Raw genomic sequence first — 20,837 nt, forward strand, 5'->3', positions numbered from 1 at the left:
TGGTGAGCCAACCCGGCTCACTACAGGTTTAACCCGGTGAGCCGAGTTCTAAGTGAGCCGGATTGAAAACTACTTCGCATAAAAAAATTACATTTTTTTCAAATTCAATCTGGCTCAAACTCTTGATAAGCTGGGTTGGCTCGCGGGTTACAACTCATTTTGACACCGCATAAGAAAATTACATTTTTTTCAAATCCAACCCGGCTCAAACCCGTGGTGAGACACGTTAGCTCGCGAATTACAACTCATTTTGACAGCAATAGAGTTTACTCCCATAAGAATAGATACCATCACTAGTAAAAAATCGGGTTTTTACAGCGCACATTATGCCACGGTTCAACGAAAACCGCAGCATAATGGTGCGCGGTGGCAGTTTTGTAAATAAAACGAACATATATGCCGCGGTTCCCAGTACAACCGCGGCATATACCCTGCCAATTTATTGCAGGTGCTGACTGGGTCAGTGAATTTGAAAAGTTACAGGGGGTATATGCCGCGGTTCCCTGGGGAACCGCGGCATATACCCCCTGTAACGTCTTAACTTCTCTGCTAGTCAGAGAATTTCAGAAGTTACAGGGGGTATATGCCGCGGTTCCCCAGAGAACCGCGGCATATACCCCCTGTAACTTCTGAAATTCTCTGAAAGGCAGTTGGGGAGACAGTTGTGCTGAACACGTTTCAGGGGTATATGCCGCGGTTCCCTGGGGAACCGCGGCATATTCGCCTATATGAAATTAATTTAATATTTATTTGAAATATTTCGAGGTATATGCCGCGGTTGCCCGCTGAACCGCGGCATATAGTTTGAAAATAATTTCAAAAATGCCATTTCTGATAATTTTTTAAATTAGTATATGCCGCGGTTGGGGGTTAAACCGCGGCATATAACCCTTTTATACCGCGGTTAAGTAGTGAACCGCGGTAGATTCCCCTGTTCAGAGTTAAAAAACAAAACTTGGAACAGTGCATCGTCTTCCTCGCGGGTTCTCTCTGTTTTCGCGTTTCTTCTTCCTCCGAACCACCCTTCATCTCAGATTTTGCATTTTTAACCGTTTAAACTCAAAATTGTTCGGTCATTATTCGTTTTTGACGATAAAAACGAGTTTTAGCCGATCAAAATCGTGATTTCCTTGCGTTTTTCACCCTCTCCGCCGCCGCCGCCGTTGTGTTGCGTTTTTCACCCTCTCCGCCGCCGTTCCTCTTCCAGGTATTTATGTCCATTTGCATTTTTAACGTGATTTTTTCATTAATTTTTGCATAATGCTATAGTTTTGGTAATGTATGAAGTTTCTATAGTTTTGGTAATGTATTATGGTATAATTTTTGCTTTAATTTTGATAGTGCATGAAATTGTTATAGTTTATTAATTGTTTGATTGTATGATTGAATTGATTGTATGTTGAATATATTGTATAATTGTATGATTGTAATTTTGTAGAATATTTACGTATGGATCGAAATTGGATTAATTTACCACGCATTAGTGTTGAGTACGAGAGAGGGGTAGAGGAATTTATACAATTTGCGCAACGTAATGAGGGGAGAACTGATAATGAAGTGAAATTTAGATGTCCTTGTGTGAACTGTTTGAATGGGAGAAAGTTGAACGCAACTCAAATTAGAGAACATCTTATATGTGATGGTTTTCTAAGATGCTATACAACATGGATCTGGCACGGCGAAGAAATGGATTTTCCCTCTGACTCTCAAAGTGTAAATGTTACTGATTCCACCATGGAAGAAGATCGACCGGATGAAGACAAATTGGAGGACATGATCCGCGATGTTGGAGCAGAAAATTTTGCCAAAGCTCATGTGTATGAGACGATGTCGACTGATGCAGAAACACCTTTGTATGTCGGTTCAACTAAGTTCACACGTTTGTCAGCGGTGTTAAGGCTCATGAATTTGAAGGCGAGCAATGGATGGACTGATAAGAGTTTTACAGAACTGTTGACGTTGTTGAATGAAATGTTGCCAGATGGAAATACACTGCCCACTCGTAATTATGATGCAAAGAAAATTCTTTGTCCAATGGGTATGGAGTATAAAAGGATACATGCTTGTCCTAATGACTGCATTTTGTATAGGAAAGAGTTTGAATTTTTGACAAAGTGTCCAAAATGTGGCTTATCACGATACAAGTCAAAAAACAATACTGAAGATAATGGTCAGATAGAAAAAAATGGATCTGCTTTGAAAGTAGTTTGGTACCTTCCAATAGTGCCCAGACTGAAGCGTTTGTTTGCGAATCCCAAAGATGCTAAAAACCTTAGATGGCATGCAGATGAGAGAAAAATTGACGGGCTGCTTCGTCATCCAGCTGATTCAAAGCAATGGAAAAATATTGATCGACAATTCCCCGAATTTGGTAAAGAGTGTAGAAATCTTAGGCTTGGTTTAGCCACTGATGGAATGAACCCATTTGGTAATCTGAGTACCAATCACAGTTGTTGGCCAGTTATATTGATAATTTACAACTTATCTCCTGCATTGTGCATGAAGAGGAAGTACATGATGTTGTCTATGATGATATCTGGTCCAAAGCAGCCTGGAAATGACATAGATGTTTATCTAAGCCCACTAGTTGAAGACTTGAAGGTTTTGTGGGTTGACGGGGTTGAAATATTTGATGCATTCGCTTCAGAGACTTTTATGATGCGTGCAATGTTATTTTGCACCATTAATGACTTTCCTGCTTATGGTAATTTGTCAGGATACAGTGTCAAGGGTCATAAAGCGTGTCCTATATGTGAAGAAAACACTGCAGCTCATCAATTGAAACATGGAAGAAAGACGGTGTATCTGCGTCATCGGAGATTTCTAAAACGTAATCATCCATATCGAAGGTTAAAAAAAGCATTCAATGGAGATCAAGAGAGGGACGAAGCACCAAATCCACTTACTGGCCTTGAAGTTCTTCAAAAAGTTAATAAAATACATCATGTATTTGGGAAAACATCGAAGAAGTCATCTGTAACGACCCCTTGGAAGAAGAAATCAATATTCTTTGATCTTCCATATTGGTCAAAGTTAGATGTTCGACATTGCATAGATGTGATGCATGTAGAAAAGAATGTGTGTGATAGCTTGATTGGTACATTACTCAACATTCATGGAAAGACAAAAGATGGAGTGAATGCTCGTTTGGATTTGGTTGACATGAATATCCGAGAAGAGTTGGCACCGAAGGAGATTGGTAAACGTACTTATTTGCCCCCTGCATGTTACACAATGTCTAGACAGGAGAAGATAAGTTTTTGTGTATGTTTAAAGAGTATCAAAGTACCACAAGGATACTCTTCAAATATCAAGAGTTTAGTGTCAATGCAGGACTTAAAGCTTGTTGGCATGAAGTCTCACGATTGTCACGTCTTAATGCAACAGTTGTTACCGGTGGCTATTCGTGGAATTTTGCCCAAAAATGTTAGGCACACCATAAACAGGTTGTGTTCATTTTTCTCGTCAATATGTAGTAAAGCCATCGATCCTACAAAGTTAGATGAACTTCAAGGCGAGATTGTTATCATCTTGTGTGAACTAGAGATGTTTTTCCCTCCATCTTTTTTTGACATCATGGTACATTTACTTGTTCATTTGGTTAGAGAAATCAAGTTGTGCGGACCGGTATACTTAAGATGGATGTATCCTATTGAGCGTTATATGAAGATTTTGAAAGGGTACGTTAAAAATCCATATCATCCTGAAGGTTCGATGATTGAAAGGTATATTGCTGAAGAAAGTATCGAGTTTTGTTCAGATTACATGACATCAACGAATCCAATAGGAGTTCCTCGCACAGCATGGTTGAATAAATTTTCTACAAGTAAAAGCATCCGAGGTGTCAATGTGGTGACAAAAGATCGCGAAGAATTGTTGCAAGCGCATCTTTATATATTGAACAACACAGATGAGGTGATCCCTTTTTTGGAAGCACACAAAACCATTGTTAAGAATAAAAATCCAAGACAATCAGAGAAATGGCAATTGATGGAGCATAACAAAACATTTATGTCTTGGTTCAAATCTGAAATTGACAAAGAGCCACATTCTTCTGAAACTTTATTGTGGCTTGCAAATGGTTTGAAGTTTGATGTCGTGTGTTGTACAGGTTATGAAGTCAATAATTGCACATTCTATACGAAGACTTTGGATGATAAAAGCACAGTACAAAATAGTGGAGTCAGTTTAGAAGCTGAGTCACTTCAATTTTCCACATCAAAAGATCAATCTCCTGTACTTGGATCAATGAGATATTATGGTATAATAGAAGAGATATGGGAGGTTGATTACACCAAGTTTTCCGTTCCATTGTTCAAGTGTAAGTGGTTTGACAATAAGAGTGGTGTGAAAATAGATGACTCGGGTATGACACTGGTTGATTTTCGCAAGGTGGGTTATCGAGACGAACCGTTTATCATGGTACATCAACCATCTCAAGTTTTTTATGTCAAAGATCCTTCGTCTGACCATTGGTATGTTGCTCTTCAAGGCAAAAAACAAATTGAAGTTAACGAAGACAATCTAATTAATATTGATATTGCTGACAACCATTCATTTCAAACTACAACAAAGTTGGATGACCAATCTGTAGTTGACGATGATGTACATGCAATTCGGTCAGATCATGATGAGGGAATATACATATGATGAATTGTTAGGTGTGAACTTCCTTCCCTGCTCCATCAGATCCTGCTTTTGTATCATGAATCCATATCTTTATGTATGAATTTTCAATTTGGATACTATTACATGTTTTGTTAATTTATATGATATTACATAAGTCTTGAAAGAAAATTTAATGTTGTTATTTATTTTGACAGATATATGGCTGATCATCCACATTCTTCAGGGGATGAGGCTCCCCCACCCAGATCCACTAGAGGACCCACTAGGATGAAACAACTATTAATCAGGAAAAATAGTGGTGAAAGAACTCCGGTGAATGTGAATGTCACCACGGGTGTGGCAACTGGCCCCAATGCAGATGACTTCCGATCATACCTTGGAGTAGTGGCACGTGATAAGATTAGTATTCTCATTCCATCTTTTGATCATGTGTCCGAGGGTGATCGGAACATTATTTGGCAAGATATATTGGTAAGTTAGTTAATAGCATTTGAATTATAATTTGTTTATATTGATAATTTTGTACTAATACAACTTTATTATGTTTTTTTCAGATGACATTTGACATTCCAAATGTCCCAACACTTAGAAATAAGTGTTTGTCAACTGTTGCAGAAAATTTCAGAAACTTTAAAAGCAAGTTGACATCAAGGTACATCTTTGGACACCTTAAACATAAAACTCCATGTAATGCATATAAGTCCATTGATGAGGAGACTTGGCGGGTTTTTAAAGAGAGTCGGATGTCAGAGGAATGGCAGGTTAGTGTAGTTCATATTATTTAATTCCTCATTAACAAATATATATCATATGAACTCATTAATTAATGTGTATGTGACAGGCAATTAGAAGCAAAGCACAAGGAACAAGTGCTAAGAACAAAAACCCCCACCTATTATCTCGTGGTGGGTATAGGAAGCTTGAGGAGAAAATCCTCAAGCAAAAGGCAGATGCTATACCACCATCTCAGAGTGGTAGCCCTCCTCAGCCTCCTTCTCCACCGTCTAGACACGAGAAATGGAAGTTGGCCCGTATGCGACCATCGGGCACCTACTCTTCCGACTCAGCACGAGAGATTTCTGAAAAAATTGTAAGTTATCACTGTTCCTAAAATAATAAATATTGTCATTATACATACTACATTAAACTATTTAACTGATAATGGTGTTTTGTAATGTTACAGGACGCCTTGGTTGAGCAGAGCTCCCAAGGCCAATTCACTCCAGAGGGTCGCCAGGATATTCTTGCTGCTGCAATTGGACGACCTGAGCACCCTGGACGTGTACGTGCTGCAGGTCCTGGAGTAGGAATTACGGATTATTTTGGGAGCTCTTCTCGTCAGCCTTCATATTCGTACAGCGATACACAAAGGATGACAGAAGAGATCACAAAAAAGGTCCGACAAGACCTTATGCAGGAGATCAGGGCCGAGGTGAGGGCTGAATTCCAGATGCTCTACCAGGAGCAGTTTCAGAGCATGCGCCCGATGCAGTCTCCTATAGAGGAACATGTGGTCCCTCCCCCTCCCACAGGTAAACTTAATAAACATTTATGTGCAATTATTTCTATCTCTTGTATAATCTAACATTTACTCTGACAGGGAGAAGCGGCAAAGGAAGTTGTTCCGCATCAGCCATCCCAGAGGATGACATGGACGATGGTAGTCCATGTCTGCTATACATTTTAGAAGAAGATCAGATGGTGCTGGTAGCTCGTGGAACAGAGTTTAGGTCAGCGACTGTATGTCATGGTATGCAACTATTAGAGGATGAGGTGAAGGTCTCAGTGGATGAAATGATCATGCCAGATGCCTCGGTTCCACTGTCCACGGAAGAGATTTTCACTGTGGAACAAGCATATAAGTCGTTTATCACTTGGCCTAAATTTTTGGTTAAACCAGTTTCTGACCCCTCGGTATGAAATTCTTCTTTACACTTCTCAATTTTAAAGGTTTTTGATTTCAAAACTTATCTTATCTTTTCATGTAACAACAGACGCAGGAACAACAGAAGATTCCTCTATCTGAGGATGACCCTCTTTCTTCATTGCATCTACTTGCTGACATCCTTGATGATAAGCCTTTGGAGGTTCAGTATGATGCTAATGTATTTGGGCATGGCTCTGAGGTCCCAATATACCTTAATAGCCAAGATGTCCGTGAGCTTGCGTCGGGAACACAAGAGTTGAATATTTCAATTATTCAACTATGGACGATGTAAGTCTATGACCAATTATTTATATATAAAATTGATTTATATATCAAGTATCCTTATATCAAAGTTAATTTTTGATTTCAGGTATATGTTTGGGGTCGCTAATAAGTTGGGGCGTTCTGATGATTATGGATTCATTGATCCCCAAGAAATTCATGAATCAAATGATTTTGACCATATCAACATGAGTCTGATAAGAAGTTTTGGAAGGGGCAAGAAAATATACTTTTTGCCTTACATATCCGGGTAAGTGAACTTTGTTAACATAATAATGTTCCATATGTGATTTTAATATTTAATAGTTACGTTATTATGAATTTCAGGCGCCATTGGCAACTTCTTGTTATGTCTGTGCAAGACAACTATGCTTTGTGGTTCTGCTCATTGCACAGGCCTCCTCCCACACAACTCAGACAAGCAATTGATTGGTAAGAACCTCAATGTTTGGACTTTCTTTGTTATATAACTGAATGCTAAAACATTTTTTTATATACAGTTCTATTCCAGCAAGTATGATGATGGACGGGAGATCAATTGCTAAGAGTAGAAAGATTGCTTGGATTTCTCTCAAGGTTTGACATATGCTAAAGTCATACTTTGTTATAATTGTTTTATAACAAATGTTATTCACTAACTATTATCAACTGTGATGATATATTGTAGTGTAACAGACAAAATGGGTCATATGAGTGTGGATACTATGTAATGTATTGGATGACCCATATTGTTCGTTCTCACATCACAAGAAGCTGGGAAACGGTAATATTTAACTTTAACAAATTTTGATTTTTTAACAAATGTTGAATTCATATACACTAATTAAAATGAATTGTCTTTTGCAGAGATTCAAGACTACTACACCAGTTCCTGAGAAGTCCCTACTATTCATTAGGAACGCTGCTGCGAAGTATATAGTTAGATTATACAATAGCTCTTAGATTTAGATTTAAACAATGCATTTGATTAGCTTTTGATTTCTTAGACTCTCTACTTTATTTGATGTTGAAATACATTTGAACATGTGTTTGTTATGTTGAAATTGCATTTCTGTAAATGTTTTTATATGTGCAATTTTAAAAAACTGCAGGGGAATATGCCGCGGTTCTAACCACAACCGCGGCATATTCCCACTATATGCCGCGGTTCTAACCACAACCGCGGCATATAGTGCTTCGTTTTTTTTTTAAAAACGAGACATATGGCCGCGGTTTTGACACTAACCGCGGCATATTTGTCGGCCTATATGCCGCGGTTCAACCGCGAACCGCGGCATATAGTGCATTTTTTAATTATTTTTTTTGAATTTTTTTTTAAAAAAAATGAATTTAGGCAGCGGTTCCCTAGACAACCGCGGCATATTGCGCAGACTATATACCGCGGTTATGACTGCGGCATAAAGTGTCTGACTTACTACCGCGGCTGAATATGCCGCGGTTCAAGAACCGCGACGTATAGTGAAAATCAACCGCGGTAAAAGTCCCTCGCTGCACTAGTGCATGCAAATTGTAATTATAAATATTTCTTTTAAGTTTTAAAATAATTTAGAAACAACCTATTCACTTAATTTCAAACTGGGTCAATAATTTTTCTAACTTTCATTCATTTATTTTATCAATTTATATTTTCATGCATATATATTTTTTTCTCTTTATATTTCTAACAACTTTCACTTTAATCATCTTCATCTTCACCATTCTACTTCACACTACTTTTTTCTCCATTTACACAATTCCATTTTAATCTAAAAACACAAAAATACAATCGCTAGAAACCAATACATAAATTTTTGATTGATATTCACATAAGACAATTCAATAAATTAAACGTATTTGTAAAATTGATCCACGATACAAACAATTTACATATATATATATATATATATATATATATATATATGTATATATATATAACTTTGTATTAACTGTGGAATCCAAAATACAAACATATTGTTTTTACAAAAATTAAAAAAAAATATAACTCACTAAACATGCATATGCCTTTAGACATACTTTTATAACCTTATTAGTAAATGATGTTGCAAACATATAAAAATTACACAAGTTGTTTCAGAATTTGTTTATCTTCTTTGTTCTTCTTTTCTTGGCCTGGTATTTGGAATTCGTGTTACTTGAAAGTGTTTCAGATTTTGAAATTATTTTTGTTCATTAACATACAAATTATTGTTAACCGGAATACATAATTTAATATTCATTTAATGTTAACAAAATTTTGAAATCTGATATTATTTTCTAAATATGGTATTGTTAACAGGATTTTTGTGGTAGAAGGTATTAGTGGACCGAAATATAGAATCAAGTATGTGTTTGTTGGTGATGTAGTCACCAAAATTTAGAATCCAATGTGTATCTCTATATATGGTATTGGTCACTAAATTTTACAATCCAATTACCTTTTCCAAATACACAATTGATTCTAAAGTCCAATGATTACACCACCAAAAAACAAACACTAAATTTTATATTTCGATTCACTAATACCTCGGTTTACCAAATCAGGTTAATGTTATTGAAGAACAATATTGAATTTCAAAATTCAATTTACATAATTTAAAGAGACAAAATGGGAAGGATAAGAAAAGTTGAGGGTCATGAAGAAAACATGAATGTATAAGAAGAAGCTCCCTTTAATCCAATAACAAAATTTTTCATACTTAGAACAAAAATAAAAATAATTTAAATGATTGTTTTTTTTACTAATTTGAAAAATTCAAATATATTATGATATTATAAAATTATAATTATAAAAGTAAATATAAATAATTTTTACAATAAAAGACAATTTTTATTTATTTTGTAGATACTTGTTTTTTATAAATAGTTATTTTAGTTTAGAAAATATTAATATAGAAAAAAGATTAGATAAAAAAGGGTTAAAATAAAAGCATAGTCACTTAGAAAATAATAATCACAATTATACTAAATTAAACTTATCTAAAATTTTGTTCTTAAATCAACAAGAGCATCTATATCATGCGACTCTTTGATTGTTTTCTAGTGTGTTATAAATAAGTAACAAGATCTTATCTTCTGTAAAAGAATTTACTTTATCAGGAATTTGAGGATTGTTAAGACAAAATTATTAAAATGTTATAATTTTATTTTTTGAAATCGGTCAACTTTGCTTGAAGACTCTGTACACTCATTTTCTTTTCTCTAACTTTGTTCTTGCTGTACTATTACTTTTTTTTAGTGGATACTTTAAATTATTATCATGCATTATTGATATTATTTCGTTCCCACCGCTCAAACAAGGAGACAATTCTGGGTCAACATACATATCACATATCTCACACCAAAATCATGTCATATTTACACGCACTCATATAGTAAGAGATCCTCTCTAATTTGAATATTTCGTACTCCCAAAATGTAGTAAAAATCGCATACTACTATTTTTTTTTAACCGATACTATTGAAGCCTCCGGTATGCATGACCGGAACTATGGGCATAGTGAGATTTTTGGCTATAAAAGGAGGAGCGAACCGCGTTGGGCGACACTTTGAGACGTTGCGATTTGGAGCGTGTGAGAGAGAGTGTGAGATCTTCTGAGTGATAGAGCTTTCGAGCGATCCTTTGGGTGTGAGTGAGATCTGAGCATCGAGAGTTCTGAGTGTGAGAGCTTGTGGGATCTGAACGCCTGAGTGTTGGAGATCGGAGAGCTTGAACACGAGATCGGAAACCTTTCCGCCAAGCTTCAACTTCATGTTCCAGGGCTTTGCTCCGCCTCGAGTAAGTACTTCTTTTCTCTTATCTTTTCCTTTCCTTTACCCAACTTCTCCTTCTTCTTTACTTCTTGCTTCTTTTCTTTCCTTTCTTCTTTCTGCTTCCTTTCATGCACTTTTCTTTTCTGAGCTTTTATTAATCGCAATTTATATTCTGCTCTCTTATTTGCTTTCTGCTTGTTATTTTACTTCTGTTCCTTTATTTGCTTTCTTCTTCTTCTTCTTCTAATTTCCTTTTTAATAACTAAACAAATCACAACACACTGTCTTAACAAAGATAAGGGGTATATCGGCTGGAAACCAGACGTTAATCTCCCTTCGTTTGAAGGTATGGCAGAGACAATTGGGTAGAACAACGCCACGTACCCCATAAAATGAAACTTAGAAAGAACACTTTATTTGTATGCACAAAATGGACACGAACAAACTTGGATGTAGATCCGTTTAGGAACATTTGCAAGGACCGTGAAACAGATCTATTTTTGGACATTGAGACTTCAAAAAGAGGACGATAAAAATTGAACTAAAAAGAGAAGAAGCAAAAATGGAAAACTTGACTTAAATTGGAACCTGACTTCACTGTAATAAATCTTTTTACTTTTACTTTCTTTATGAACAAAAACTTAGAAAATGGATATCGAAGCCAAGACAGTTCATAAACGATGGCGGTCCACCCCGGAACAAGTTAGCATCTTGTTGAACATCTTCAACTATGGAATCGTCAACCCTAATCGAGATCAAGTTCGCGAGATTACAGGACGACTCCAGGAGTACGGGGAAGTCGGAGAATACAGCGTCTATTGTTGGTTTCAAAACCATGGAAATCGGGTGAAGAATCGAGGCTGACACCAAGGCGTCCCTGGTACCTCTGGATCTTCATATTCCCTCCTTCCGCCGTTTATGTATGGTAAACTTTCTTTCTTTTCCTCTTCTTCCTTTTTTTTTTGTTGTCTCTGACTACTATTATTTTTGCACTACCACAGATCCTTCATGGGTAATTCCACAGGCTCCGAGACTCCTAGATCTCTTTCCCATTCCCGCTATACGTAAAGAAGAAGAGAAAGTTACTCAACCCATGTCGTTTCGCACCCAAGCTCCCTCCACAGAGCTTTCTTTGAGATTGCCGTTCGCCGATCAGTAGTCTCCCTAAGGGGACTATTTTATTTATGTAATATATTTTTATGGTCTGTACTCTTAACGGTCACTTGTGGCCGACACTTGAACATTTTATTTTAATTATGCAATGTAATATTTATCTGCTTTGCTCTTTAATGATTTTTTTTATAAGATATGTTTGCTTAACGCATGTGGTACCATTTTCACACGAAGATTAAGGTATCTGGTTATAACTATGAGATTCGGAAAACTATGTAATCCCCATGACCTTATAGACCTGAGTTATTGAAATATATGATATTTGTCATATCATACGCCATTGTCTTATTCATTTTCAATAATGAAATTTAAATTTCTTTGAGAATAGCTCCCATTTTCATACTCTTATGCAAACACATATTTGTAATATTCCAATTACGAAACAAGAACACATAAAATTATATTCTTTAAAGTATCTACACGAATTATACCACTAACCGCGCCAAACAATATATTCATTCAAGCATCACGACTGAATTTGAAACACCCTAATTTGAATACACTTAAATATCACAATTTCTCCTAAGCTATCATCACAAAACACATGGCTCCATCCCTAACATCCTTCAAGACTTCCTTGGTCGAGATCAGCTCCAAACCATCTGAGTCTGGAAACACCAACTTCTTTCGACCACAATCAAGAAGAATATGGTTGACAGTCAACCAATCCATTCCCAGAATGACATCCAGGCCTTGAAAAGGTAAAGAGATCAAGTTCACCATGAACTTGCATCCGGCGACGATAATTGAGCATCCAACACAGACTGAACTGGTCGGGATTTGTCCTGATGCTGGGGTAAAAACCACCAGTTCATTAATTCCACATGGGTGCCATGGTTCTGTCCAACGATAGCAACCATTAGCATAAAATTATTTACTATATTAGAAAGACACGACTAGAGCACACTACTGAAACGTGTAAAACTCATAATCTACAGGATTCCTAAGGAATGAACTGCTCTGATACCATTAGTGTAACGTCCCAAATTATATACGTCATGCATATATAATAAAGACGTCATCATACATAATATAAGAAAGTAGTTAAGAGTAATTAGGATTACAATCATCCTAAAAGAGTCAAAATTTAAAACTTAAACGCGATCAGGGTTTAAGTTGGAAACTTGAAAGGAAAGGTATTCCAAGATACAGGGAATAACTCAGAAAGTCCTATGAGAACTAAACAGCAACATCGTTATCTTCTTCCAAAGCTGCCTCCAAACGAACCTCCTCGCCATCTGCTCCCATCCAAGTGGATGATCATCGCAAAAGAAAAGCATACCCAAGCAACCACAAACACACAAGCAAGGGTAAGCTAGATATACAAAAATCATGATATCACAATCATACTTGTAAAACCACACACTTTCCATCACTTTGAACACATACTCTTTCACTTTAATACCAACATTATAACGCATACATACACCCTTAAAGCAACATAGAATAAGTAATGAAATTAGCATACTGGAATAAATAGAAACATCAAGAAAAAATCACCACATAAAGAGCAATATTAAAACTCCCTCACTGGAAAATACCAAACGTTTACTCACTTCTCCAAAGAACAGGACGAACGGTTTAAAGGACTATCAAAGGGGACGAACGTTACGGATCTAGCCGGACCCTATTGAACTTAGCCGAACGTCATTGAGCTTGGCTGGACGCTACAGAACTTGACCGAACGCTAATAGTCCTGGCCGAACGCTGATGGTCCTTGCCGAACGCTGATGGTCCTTGTCGAACGCTATAAGCTCAAGACGAACACTATTTGGACGAACGCTAGTACATAACGATTACGAGCGTTAGTAAGTCTTAACATTACGAGATAGGCCGAACGCTACACTCTTGGCCAAACGATATCAATATCATCCACTAAAACCGAACGATATCCAGTCCACCCGCTATGACGGAACGCGATTTAGTTCAACAAACACCGAACGCTAACCAGAAGGCCGAACACCATCAATACCGAATGCTACAAATGATCGAGCATTAATATGGACGAACGTTAAGTGACTTAACGCCAGACCAACATCTGACCGAACGGTCAATTCAGTCAGCACATGACCTATCATCCAAATTAGACATGGACGAACGGTCAGTTTTTTGGCGTTCTGCAAAATTCTGCAGAATGAAGCCAGAACTTCCCCTTGACCATTTTCAACCATTTTTATCAACTTCTAACACCCTTAATTATTGTTTTATACTTAATTGGGCTTACCTAAATGATTATAAACATTCCTACTTCTATTCTAAAGTGATTAAGACACAAATTCAACTCTAAACCACCAATTTCTCCAACTTAAATACCCAAAACCAATTCTACTACTTTGCACCTATTTTGATCCATTCAGTGACTCAAACAAGTCACAATACAGCAGCTAAGACTGTCCCAACAACCCAATTTCATTTTAGGCCACAAATACCCAATTTCACTACCTCACTTCCTCTCAAAGTGACCTAACGGACCACCCAACTCCCAATTTCTCTCCAACCAAAGACATACCATATTTCATACATAAATCACTTCCAATTGATCAATTACAGCAATCCAAACTCATCCAAATCAATTCCAAACAGCACAACACAGTTTCCAAACAACCAAACCATGCATAATTCAACCCATACACCTAACACATAATAAATCTTAAGAAAGTAATCTAGCTTCCCTTACCTCTTGAAGACTTCCTTCACTAACTTCATCTTCCACCACAGGTTCTCCCTCCGATCCTTTTCCAGTGGAGTTCCCCCATCTTCCCTGGTTCCCTTTCTCCTTTTTCCTTTCTCCCTTTCTCTTTTTTTTTTACTCATTTAGTGACACTCTCCCGTGATCAAACAGTTGTGACGTCCGTGATCAAACAGGTGACGTCCGTGATCAAACATTATTTTATTATATTAAACAAACTAGGACGAACGCTTACTAACAACAAGGACGAACGCTCACATACAAATGAGGATGGTCGCTCGCTCACAAACAAGGACGAACGTTCGCTAACAAACGAAGACGAACGCTCGCTACAAACGAAGACGAACGCTCGCTAACAAACGAGGACGAACGCTCGCTACAAACGAGGACGAACGCTCGCTACAAACGAGGACGAACGCTCGCTACAAACGAGGACGAACGCTCGCTACAAACGAGGACGAACGCTCGCTACAAACGAGGATGAATGCTCACCTCTTGAAGCATTTGATTTCCTTTGTTTTCCACTTCTCTGTCATCTACTCCAGGCCTTTCATCCAGCATCTTCTTCTTCTTCCTTTTTCTTTGGAAGACTTTCTTCACTAACCTGTCTTCCACCACCTAATCAGAGATCAACCGGTTCAGAGAAGAGAATGGAAGAGAGAAGGAAGAGGTTGGTGTAGAGAGATGGCCGAGAGAATGGAAAATGAGGTTCTTACATTCTCCTCCTCTACAAAAATTTTCGTCCTCGAAAATTGAGTTATGAACACAGTCACTGTTTCATCCAAAAGATTATTATCTTTCAATCAGAATTACTTTGAGGTCCAGGCTCAACGTCATTCCCATCACTCTATAAAAGAGATTGTCAAGGTTGATGTACATCGTCTCTGATGTGTAAAGTTGCCTCCCACAACTCGTATAATGAACTTATCAGGGCAGTTCCCACTGCTCAAAGAGCTTATCAGGACAACTCCCACCACTACTCTAGTGAGCTTATCAGGGCAGTTCCACCGCTCAAAGAGCTTATCAGGGCAACTCCCACCACTCAAAAGTTTATCAGGGCAGTTCCCATTGCTCAGAGAGCTTATCAGGGCAACTCCCACCACTCAAGAGTTTATCAGGGCAGTTCCCACTGCTCAGAGAGCTTATCAGGACAACTCCCACCACTCAAGAGTTTATCAGGGCAGTTCCCACCGCTCAAAGAGCTTATCAGGGCAACTCCCACCACTCAAAAGTTTATCAGGGCAGTTCCCACTGCTCAAAGAGCTTATCAGGGTAACTCCCACCACTCAAAAGTTTATCAGGGCAGTTCCCACTGCTCAAAGAGCTTATCAGGGCAACTCCCACCACTCAAGAGCTTATCAGGGCAACTCCCACCACTCATCTAGTGAGCTTATCAAGGCAGTTCCCACCGCTCAAACAAGGAGACAATTCTGGGTCAACATACATATCACATATCTCACACCAAAATCATGTCATATTTACACGCATCTTCTTCTTCTTCCTTTTTCTTTGGAAGACTTTCTTCACTAACCTGTCTTCCACCACCTAATCAGAGATCAACCGGTTCAGAGAAGAGAATGGAAGAGAGAAGGAAGAGGTTGGTGTAGAGAGATGGCCGAGAGAATGGAAAATGAGGTTCTTACAGTGTGTATGAATTTTTTTAAATATTCATTATGAACAAAATGTAATATTCATTTGTACATATGTTTTAAAAAATACACATTAATTTTCTTTAAAAAATATGATAAACTTTTTAATGATTTTTTTTAAAATTTTGTATAAAACAAATTATACATAATTTTTTCAATTTTAAAGAATTGAAAACAAAAGATAATGTAATGCATGTATGACACATTAATAATATATAATGTAGTATGAAATATTGAATAAATAAGCATAATCTCACATAGGTAGTATTTAGTTTTTAAACTATTTTATTTTATTTATTATCATGGTGCTATATTATATTAATGTCTCAGTAAATCTAAATATTCAATTTTAATTTTTAAATTTTTAAAATTCAATAAATGATGATGTCTTCCATAAAAAATTAAAAAAACTTCTTCAAAAATAAATAATATTTTTATTTATTATTTTTACGTAAACTCAATTGTTACATAATATTTCTGTTATATATATATATATATATATATATTAACAAAAATATTTACTTCTAATAAATGACACCAAAGTTGAAAGATATGCTGAAAATCAATTTTTATTTGATTTTCTAATTAAAACAAATTTAAGAACGATACTTATTCGATTTTCCAATTAAAAAGAATTTTAAAAATAATACATTCAGTTTTACATCATATATGTAAAGATATATTTAATTTTTTTAACAAAAATAAATTTATTATATATCAACTTACTCAATTTACAAATATTAATAATTTATATTATAATATAAATATTTAAAAAATGTAAAAACACACGCACGACAGGTTATAATAAATAATTTTTGGATTAATATATAAATAATATAATAAAACAGTTTAAGAAACAAATATTTTACTGTCTTACATTTGTGTGAAATTATAATTATTTATTAAATATTTTGTACCACATTACATAGTATTATACATTACATTATATTTTATTCCAAATTTTTTAAAATTATAGAATTTATGGATGATGTACTCTATACAAAATTAAGGAAACTTATTGAAAAACATATTATGTCTTTTTAACAAAATTAATATATATCCTTTTACAAAAATATAAGTATACAATTAAATATTATACTTTACTCAAAATAAATATATATTTCTATGATTATCACTATCTATTGATTACAATATTATTATCTATTATTATAATATTATAGATATTTAAAAATTGAACATACAGATGGTATGGTAGCTGTATTTTCGCTAATAAAAGTAAGAATAATATATAAATTTTGATTTTAGTATAACAAATAAAAACTACAATCTTATAATACAAACTTAATTCCGTTAATTTTATTAATAATTAATCACTATAATTTTCGTTTTTAATAGTTTTTACATGTGTTTTGTTTTCTTTTTTAAAATTTTAATTTTTAATAGTGTCCTTAATGTGAAGATAAATTAATATTGAGATGTTAAACAAAATTAACAAATAAAAAATGATTTAAGAATGTACACTATAGTTTTACTATACTAAAAAAATACTTCAATACTATTTTCATCCTGTGTTATCATTTATAAATGTAATCAATCGGCCTAAACTTCCATTATCATTTATAAACTCGGCTTGATATCATTTATTACTAAAAATTCCTTTTTGTTTTCTACATCTTTTTTTTCAAATTTATTTTTTAAATAAAAATTTTCAAATTAAAATAATTATTTTATCGATTTTATTGTATTTAAGTGATTTTTTTTTTAAATTTTTATCTGTTTTTTAATTTCACGGTCTTTTTAAATTTAATCATTTTTAATTAAAAACATTCTTTACAAAATAAATAAAATCTATTTAAAAAATTATTTACATTAATTTATATTTATATTTAGAGAGAATATTTACATAATTCTTGTATTTATTTTATCCTTCATAATATAATTATTAACCAATTTCTTAAAAGATATAATTGTTAACTGAAATATTTTGAAAATTACGTATATCATTGGAACAAAAAACTGAAACAAAATACCAAGAAAACCCTGCATGAACTACTAAGTGCAGATAAACAGAAACACCATGACAATTTTGAACCTTCTTCAAAGATACTGGAAACAATTTTGACAATGTACATAAAGGTTTAATTGTTTTTGCAGCCAAAACCAATGCAGAAACAAAAAACAATCATAAAACAAATCAAACTAAAGAAATACCAAAAATATGTTTGAAAAAAAAATTCTGAAACCACTAACATAATTTAACATAAATAATGTCTCAAATCAAGCTTGGAACATAGTGACAGGAGAAAATGTGACTGAGAGAGTGCTTGTAGTAAGCTTGAGTACGTTCTACTTTATTCTCCTTCAAATTAAAGATAATGATGATATCGTAATCATCCCAAAGCTGTGAATATGTGAGCAAGAGAAGATCACCCCACATGCACAAAGTCCGTAGGTAATCGTAATAAGGAGAGATATTCAGAGTTTCATAACTTACACTCATCAACCGACTCCAAGATCTGTCGTCTCCAACGTCCTTCAATGTCAATACAACAAAGACTGTCCTTCGTTCATCAAAAGAAACACAAAGACAATCATTCAAAATTCCCATAGAAGTAAATTCAGAATCTTTAGGAACGAGTTCAGGCACCGACAAATATCTGTTAGTATCGTTCTTTAGATCGTACGAAAATATTTGTAGCTTCGATTCTTTAGAAGAATGTCCTAACCAGTTAACAGTGCCATTCAGAAAGTATCCATTACTCTCAACAGTGAGAAAAGCCAGAGAGGTCATTATAGTAAGTCTCCAACGTACGTCACCCATGCAGTAAACCCACACACTCGTTCGATGTGTACTCCAATCCAAAACCATTACCACCACCTTGTAACTGTCCCTCCAATCATCGTACCCAAACCCAAAATTCATATCATATTGAACACCAATGCCGTAATTGAGACGCAAGCTTGGTGATGGTAAGGAGAAAGTCTTGGTGGAAGGGTTCAAAAAGCAGACCATGTGCTCTTCACACTCATACGTGGAAAGAGAACAATGTAGGGAAAGCAAACCGTTGCAAGAACCGAATAAATATTTATAGGGTTTGGGGCAGCGTAAGATACGACCGGCGGAAGAGGAAGTAGGGTTTTGGATTAAGCAAGGTAAAGAGCGTAAAACAGCAGAGAAACATTGCCTCTCTTCTATCTTTTTCTCCAGTAAGAGAATTTGTGGGTTTTTGGAGGACTTTTTAAGATGCAATTTCACCAAATCGGGATTGAGGATGATGGAATTCCATGTCTTTGAAACGCACCTGAATCGCATGAGACTCTCTACAGGAAGCCGTGACAGAATTTCCAATATCAGGTCATCACGATCACGGAGTATTCTAGCGGAAGAATTCGCCATCGCCATGTCTTCCTTCCACAATCCTAGTAATTGTTGCTCTTGAGAGTTAATTACTAGAGAGACCAATAAAGAATAAGCTATTCAGTTATTTGTTGCTTATAAATTGTGTTTTCTAAATGTTTTTATATAGAAATTGAAATAGGTTTTATTTTAATTTTTTTATTATAATATAATATTTTTTAATTATTTTTTAAATAATTTAATATCTTTAAAATATATTTTGTTTTTTTAAATATTTAAAATTATTTAATAAAACTATAACTAATGAAAAAATAAAAAGAGAAAAAAAAAATCTTTCAGTTTTGTATAAAATATTCGATATATATTTGGTTGTTATAAATATAAGAAACTATCATTATAATGAAAAAATAAAAAAAGAAAAAAAAATCTGTCAGTGTTATATAAAATATTCAAAATATATTTGGTGTTTATAAATATTTAAAATTATTTAAGAAACTATCATTATAATTAAAAATAAACTGTCAGTTTTATATAAAATATGTCAAAATAGCGATTACTAAATTCAAATTTGTTAAAACGTCAATATATTTAATAAAAATTTAGTTAAAATAATTAACTTCATGGTTTACAAAACTTGGGAGATTAAATTAAACTAAAATTTTGAAAACAAACTAATTTCAATGAAAAAAATATATTTAATTCATTTTTTAATTACATTCATTATTTTTATTGTAAAAAAATAGAATATGCAAAAACTCGTGTATTTTTTTAATGACAAAGAAACTTAATATAATATCTTATATCTTTAAAAAAGTAGTACGTATTTCGAAAATTATTAAATTAAAATTTCAAAAAAAACTAATTTTAATTTTTATTAAAAATTAAGAGGTAAAAATATATTTAATTAATCGTCATTTTTTTAAGGTAAAAATATCCTCACCATATTTGAAAAGCTTGCATTTTTTGTAAGACCATGAAAAATATTTAAATTTAATAAATAGTAGTAATTTTTAATTTTTATAAAGTTAATAAAAGTATGGTAAGAAAAAAAAATTAAAATTTATGATAGATAATAATAATAATAATAATTTCAGGAGTTTAAAAATTTGAGAATTTATTTTAGAAGGTTTAAAAAAAAAAAGTGAATAGTAAAAAAAAATTATACAAAATTAGAAGAGAAGTTTTACACGTTCCTTGAGTCATAAAAGATCAGCTCATAATTGAGAATAAAAAAATAATTTTTGTAATAGTAAATGAATAGTAAAAATGAATAGTAAAAATTGAATAGTAAATTTTTTGGCTATCAATAGCAAGGGAGGGAAGGCTGAAACTTGCACCAAAATTTTAGAAAAATTTGTGAGAGAAGAGAGTGGGAGGAAATTCTAGTTGTAGAGGGGAAATTCTAGAAGTTTTCGGAGAACGGTTTCAGAGGAGGAGATT

At 34.4% G+C, this 20,837-nt stretch overlaps 1 protein-coding gene and 1 long non-coding RNA gene across 2 annotated transcripts; one reads left to right on the forward strand and one right to left on the reverse strand.

Moving 5' to 3' along the window:
• The first annotated feature begins 7,347 nt into the window (after positions 1-7,347).
• Positions 7,348-7,856, forward strand: LOC148193902 (uncharacterized). The gene is made up of 3 exons (XR_015781577.1): positions 7,348-7,414; positions 7,506-7,601; positions 7,685-7,856. It is a non-coding gene; the product is annotated as an uncharacterized LOC148193902 (long non-coding RNA).
• A 10,455-nt stretch (positions 7,857-18,311) lies between these two features.
• Positions 18,312-19,436, reverse strand: LOC148193903 (F-box/kelch-repeat protein At3g23880-like). The gene has a single exon (XM_088096433.1). It carries the CDS (start codon positions 19,434-19,436, stop codon positions 18,312-18,314), a length of 1,125 nt encoding a protein of 374 aa, XP_087952559.1.
• Between the last annotated feature and the right edge of the window lie 1,401 nt (positions 19,437-20,837).

Source organism: Vigna umbellata, chromosome 8 (assembly GCF_029865625.1).
Source record: "Vigna umbellata cultivar VRB3 chromosome 8, Vumbellata_1.0, whole genome shotgun sequence".
Classification (NCBI taxonomy): Eukaryota; Viridiplantae; Streptophyta; class Magnoliopsida; order Fabales; family Fabaceae; genus Vigna; species Vigna umbellata.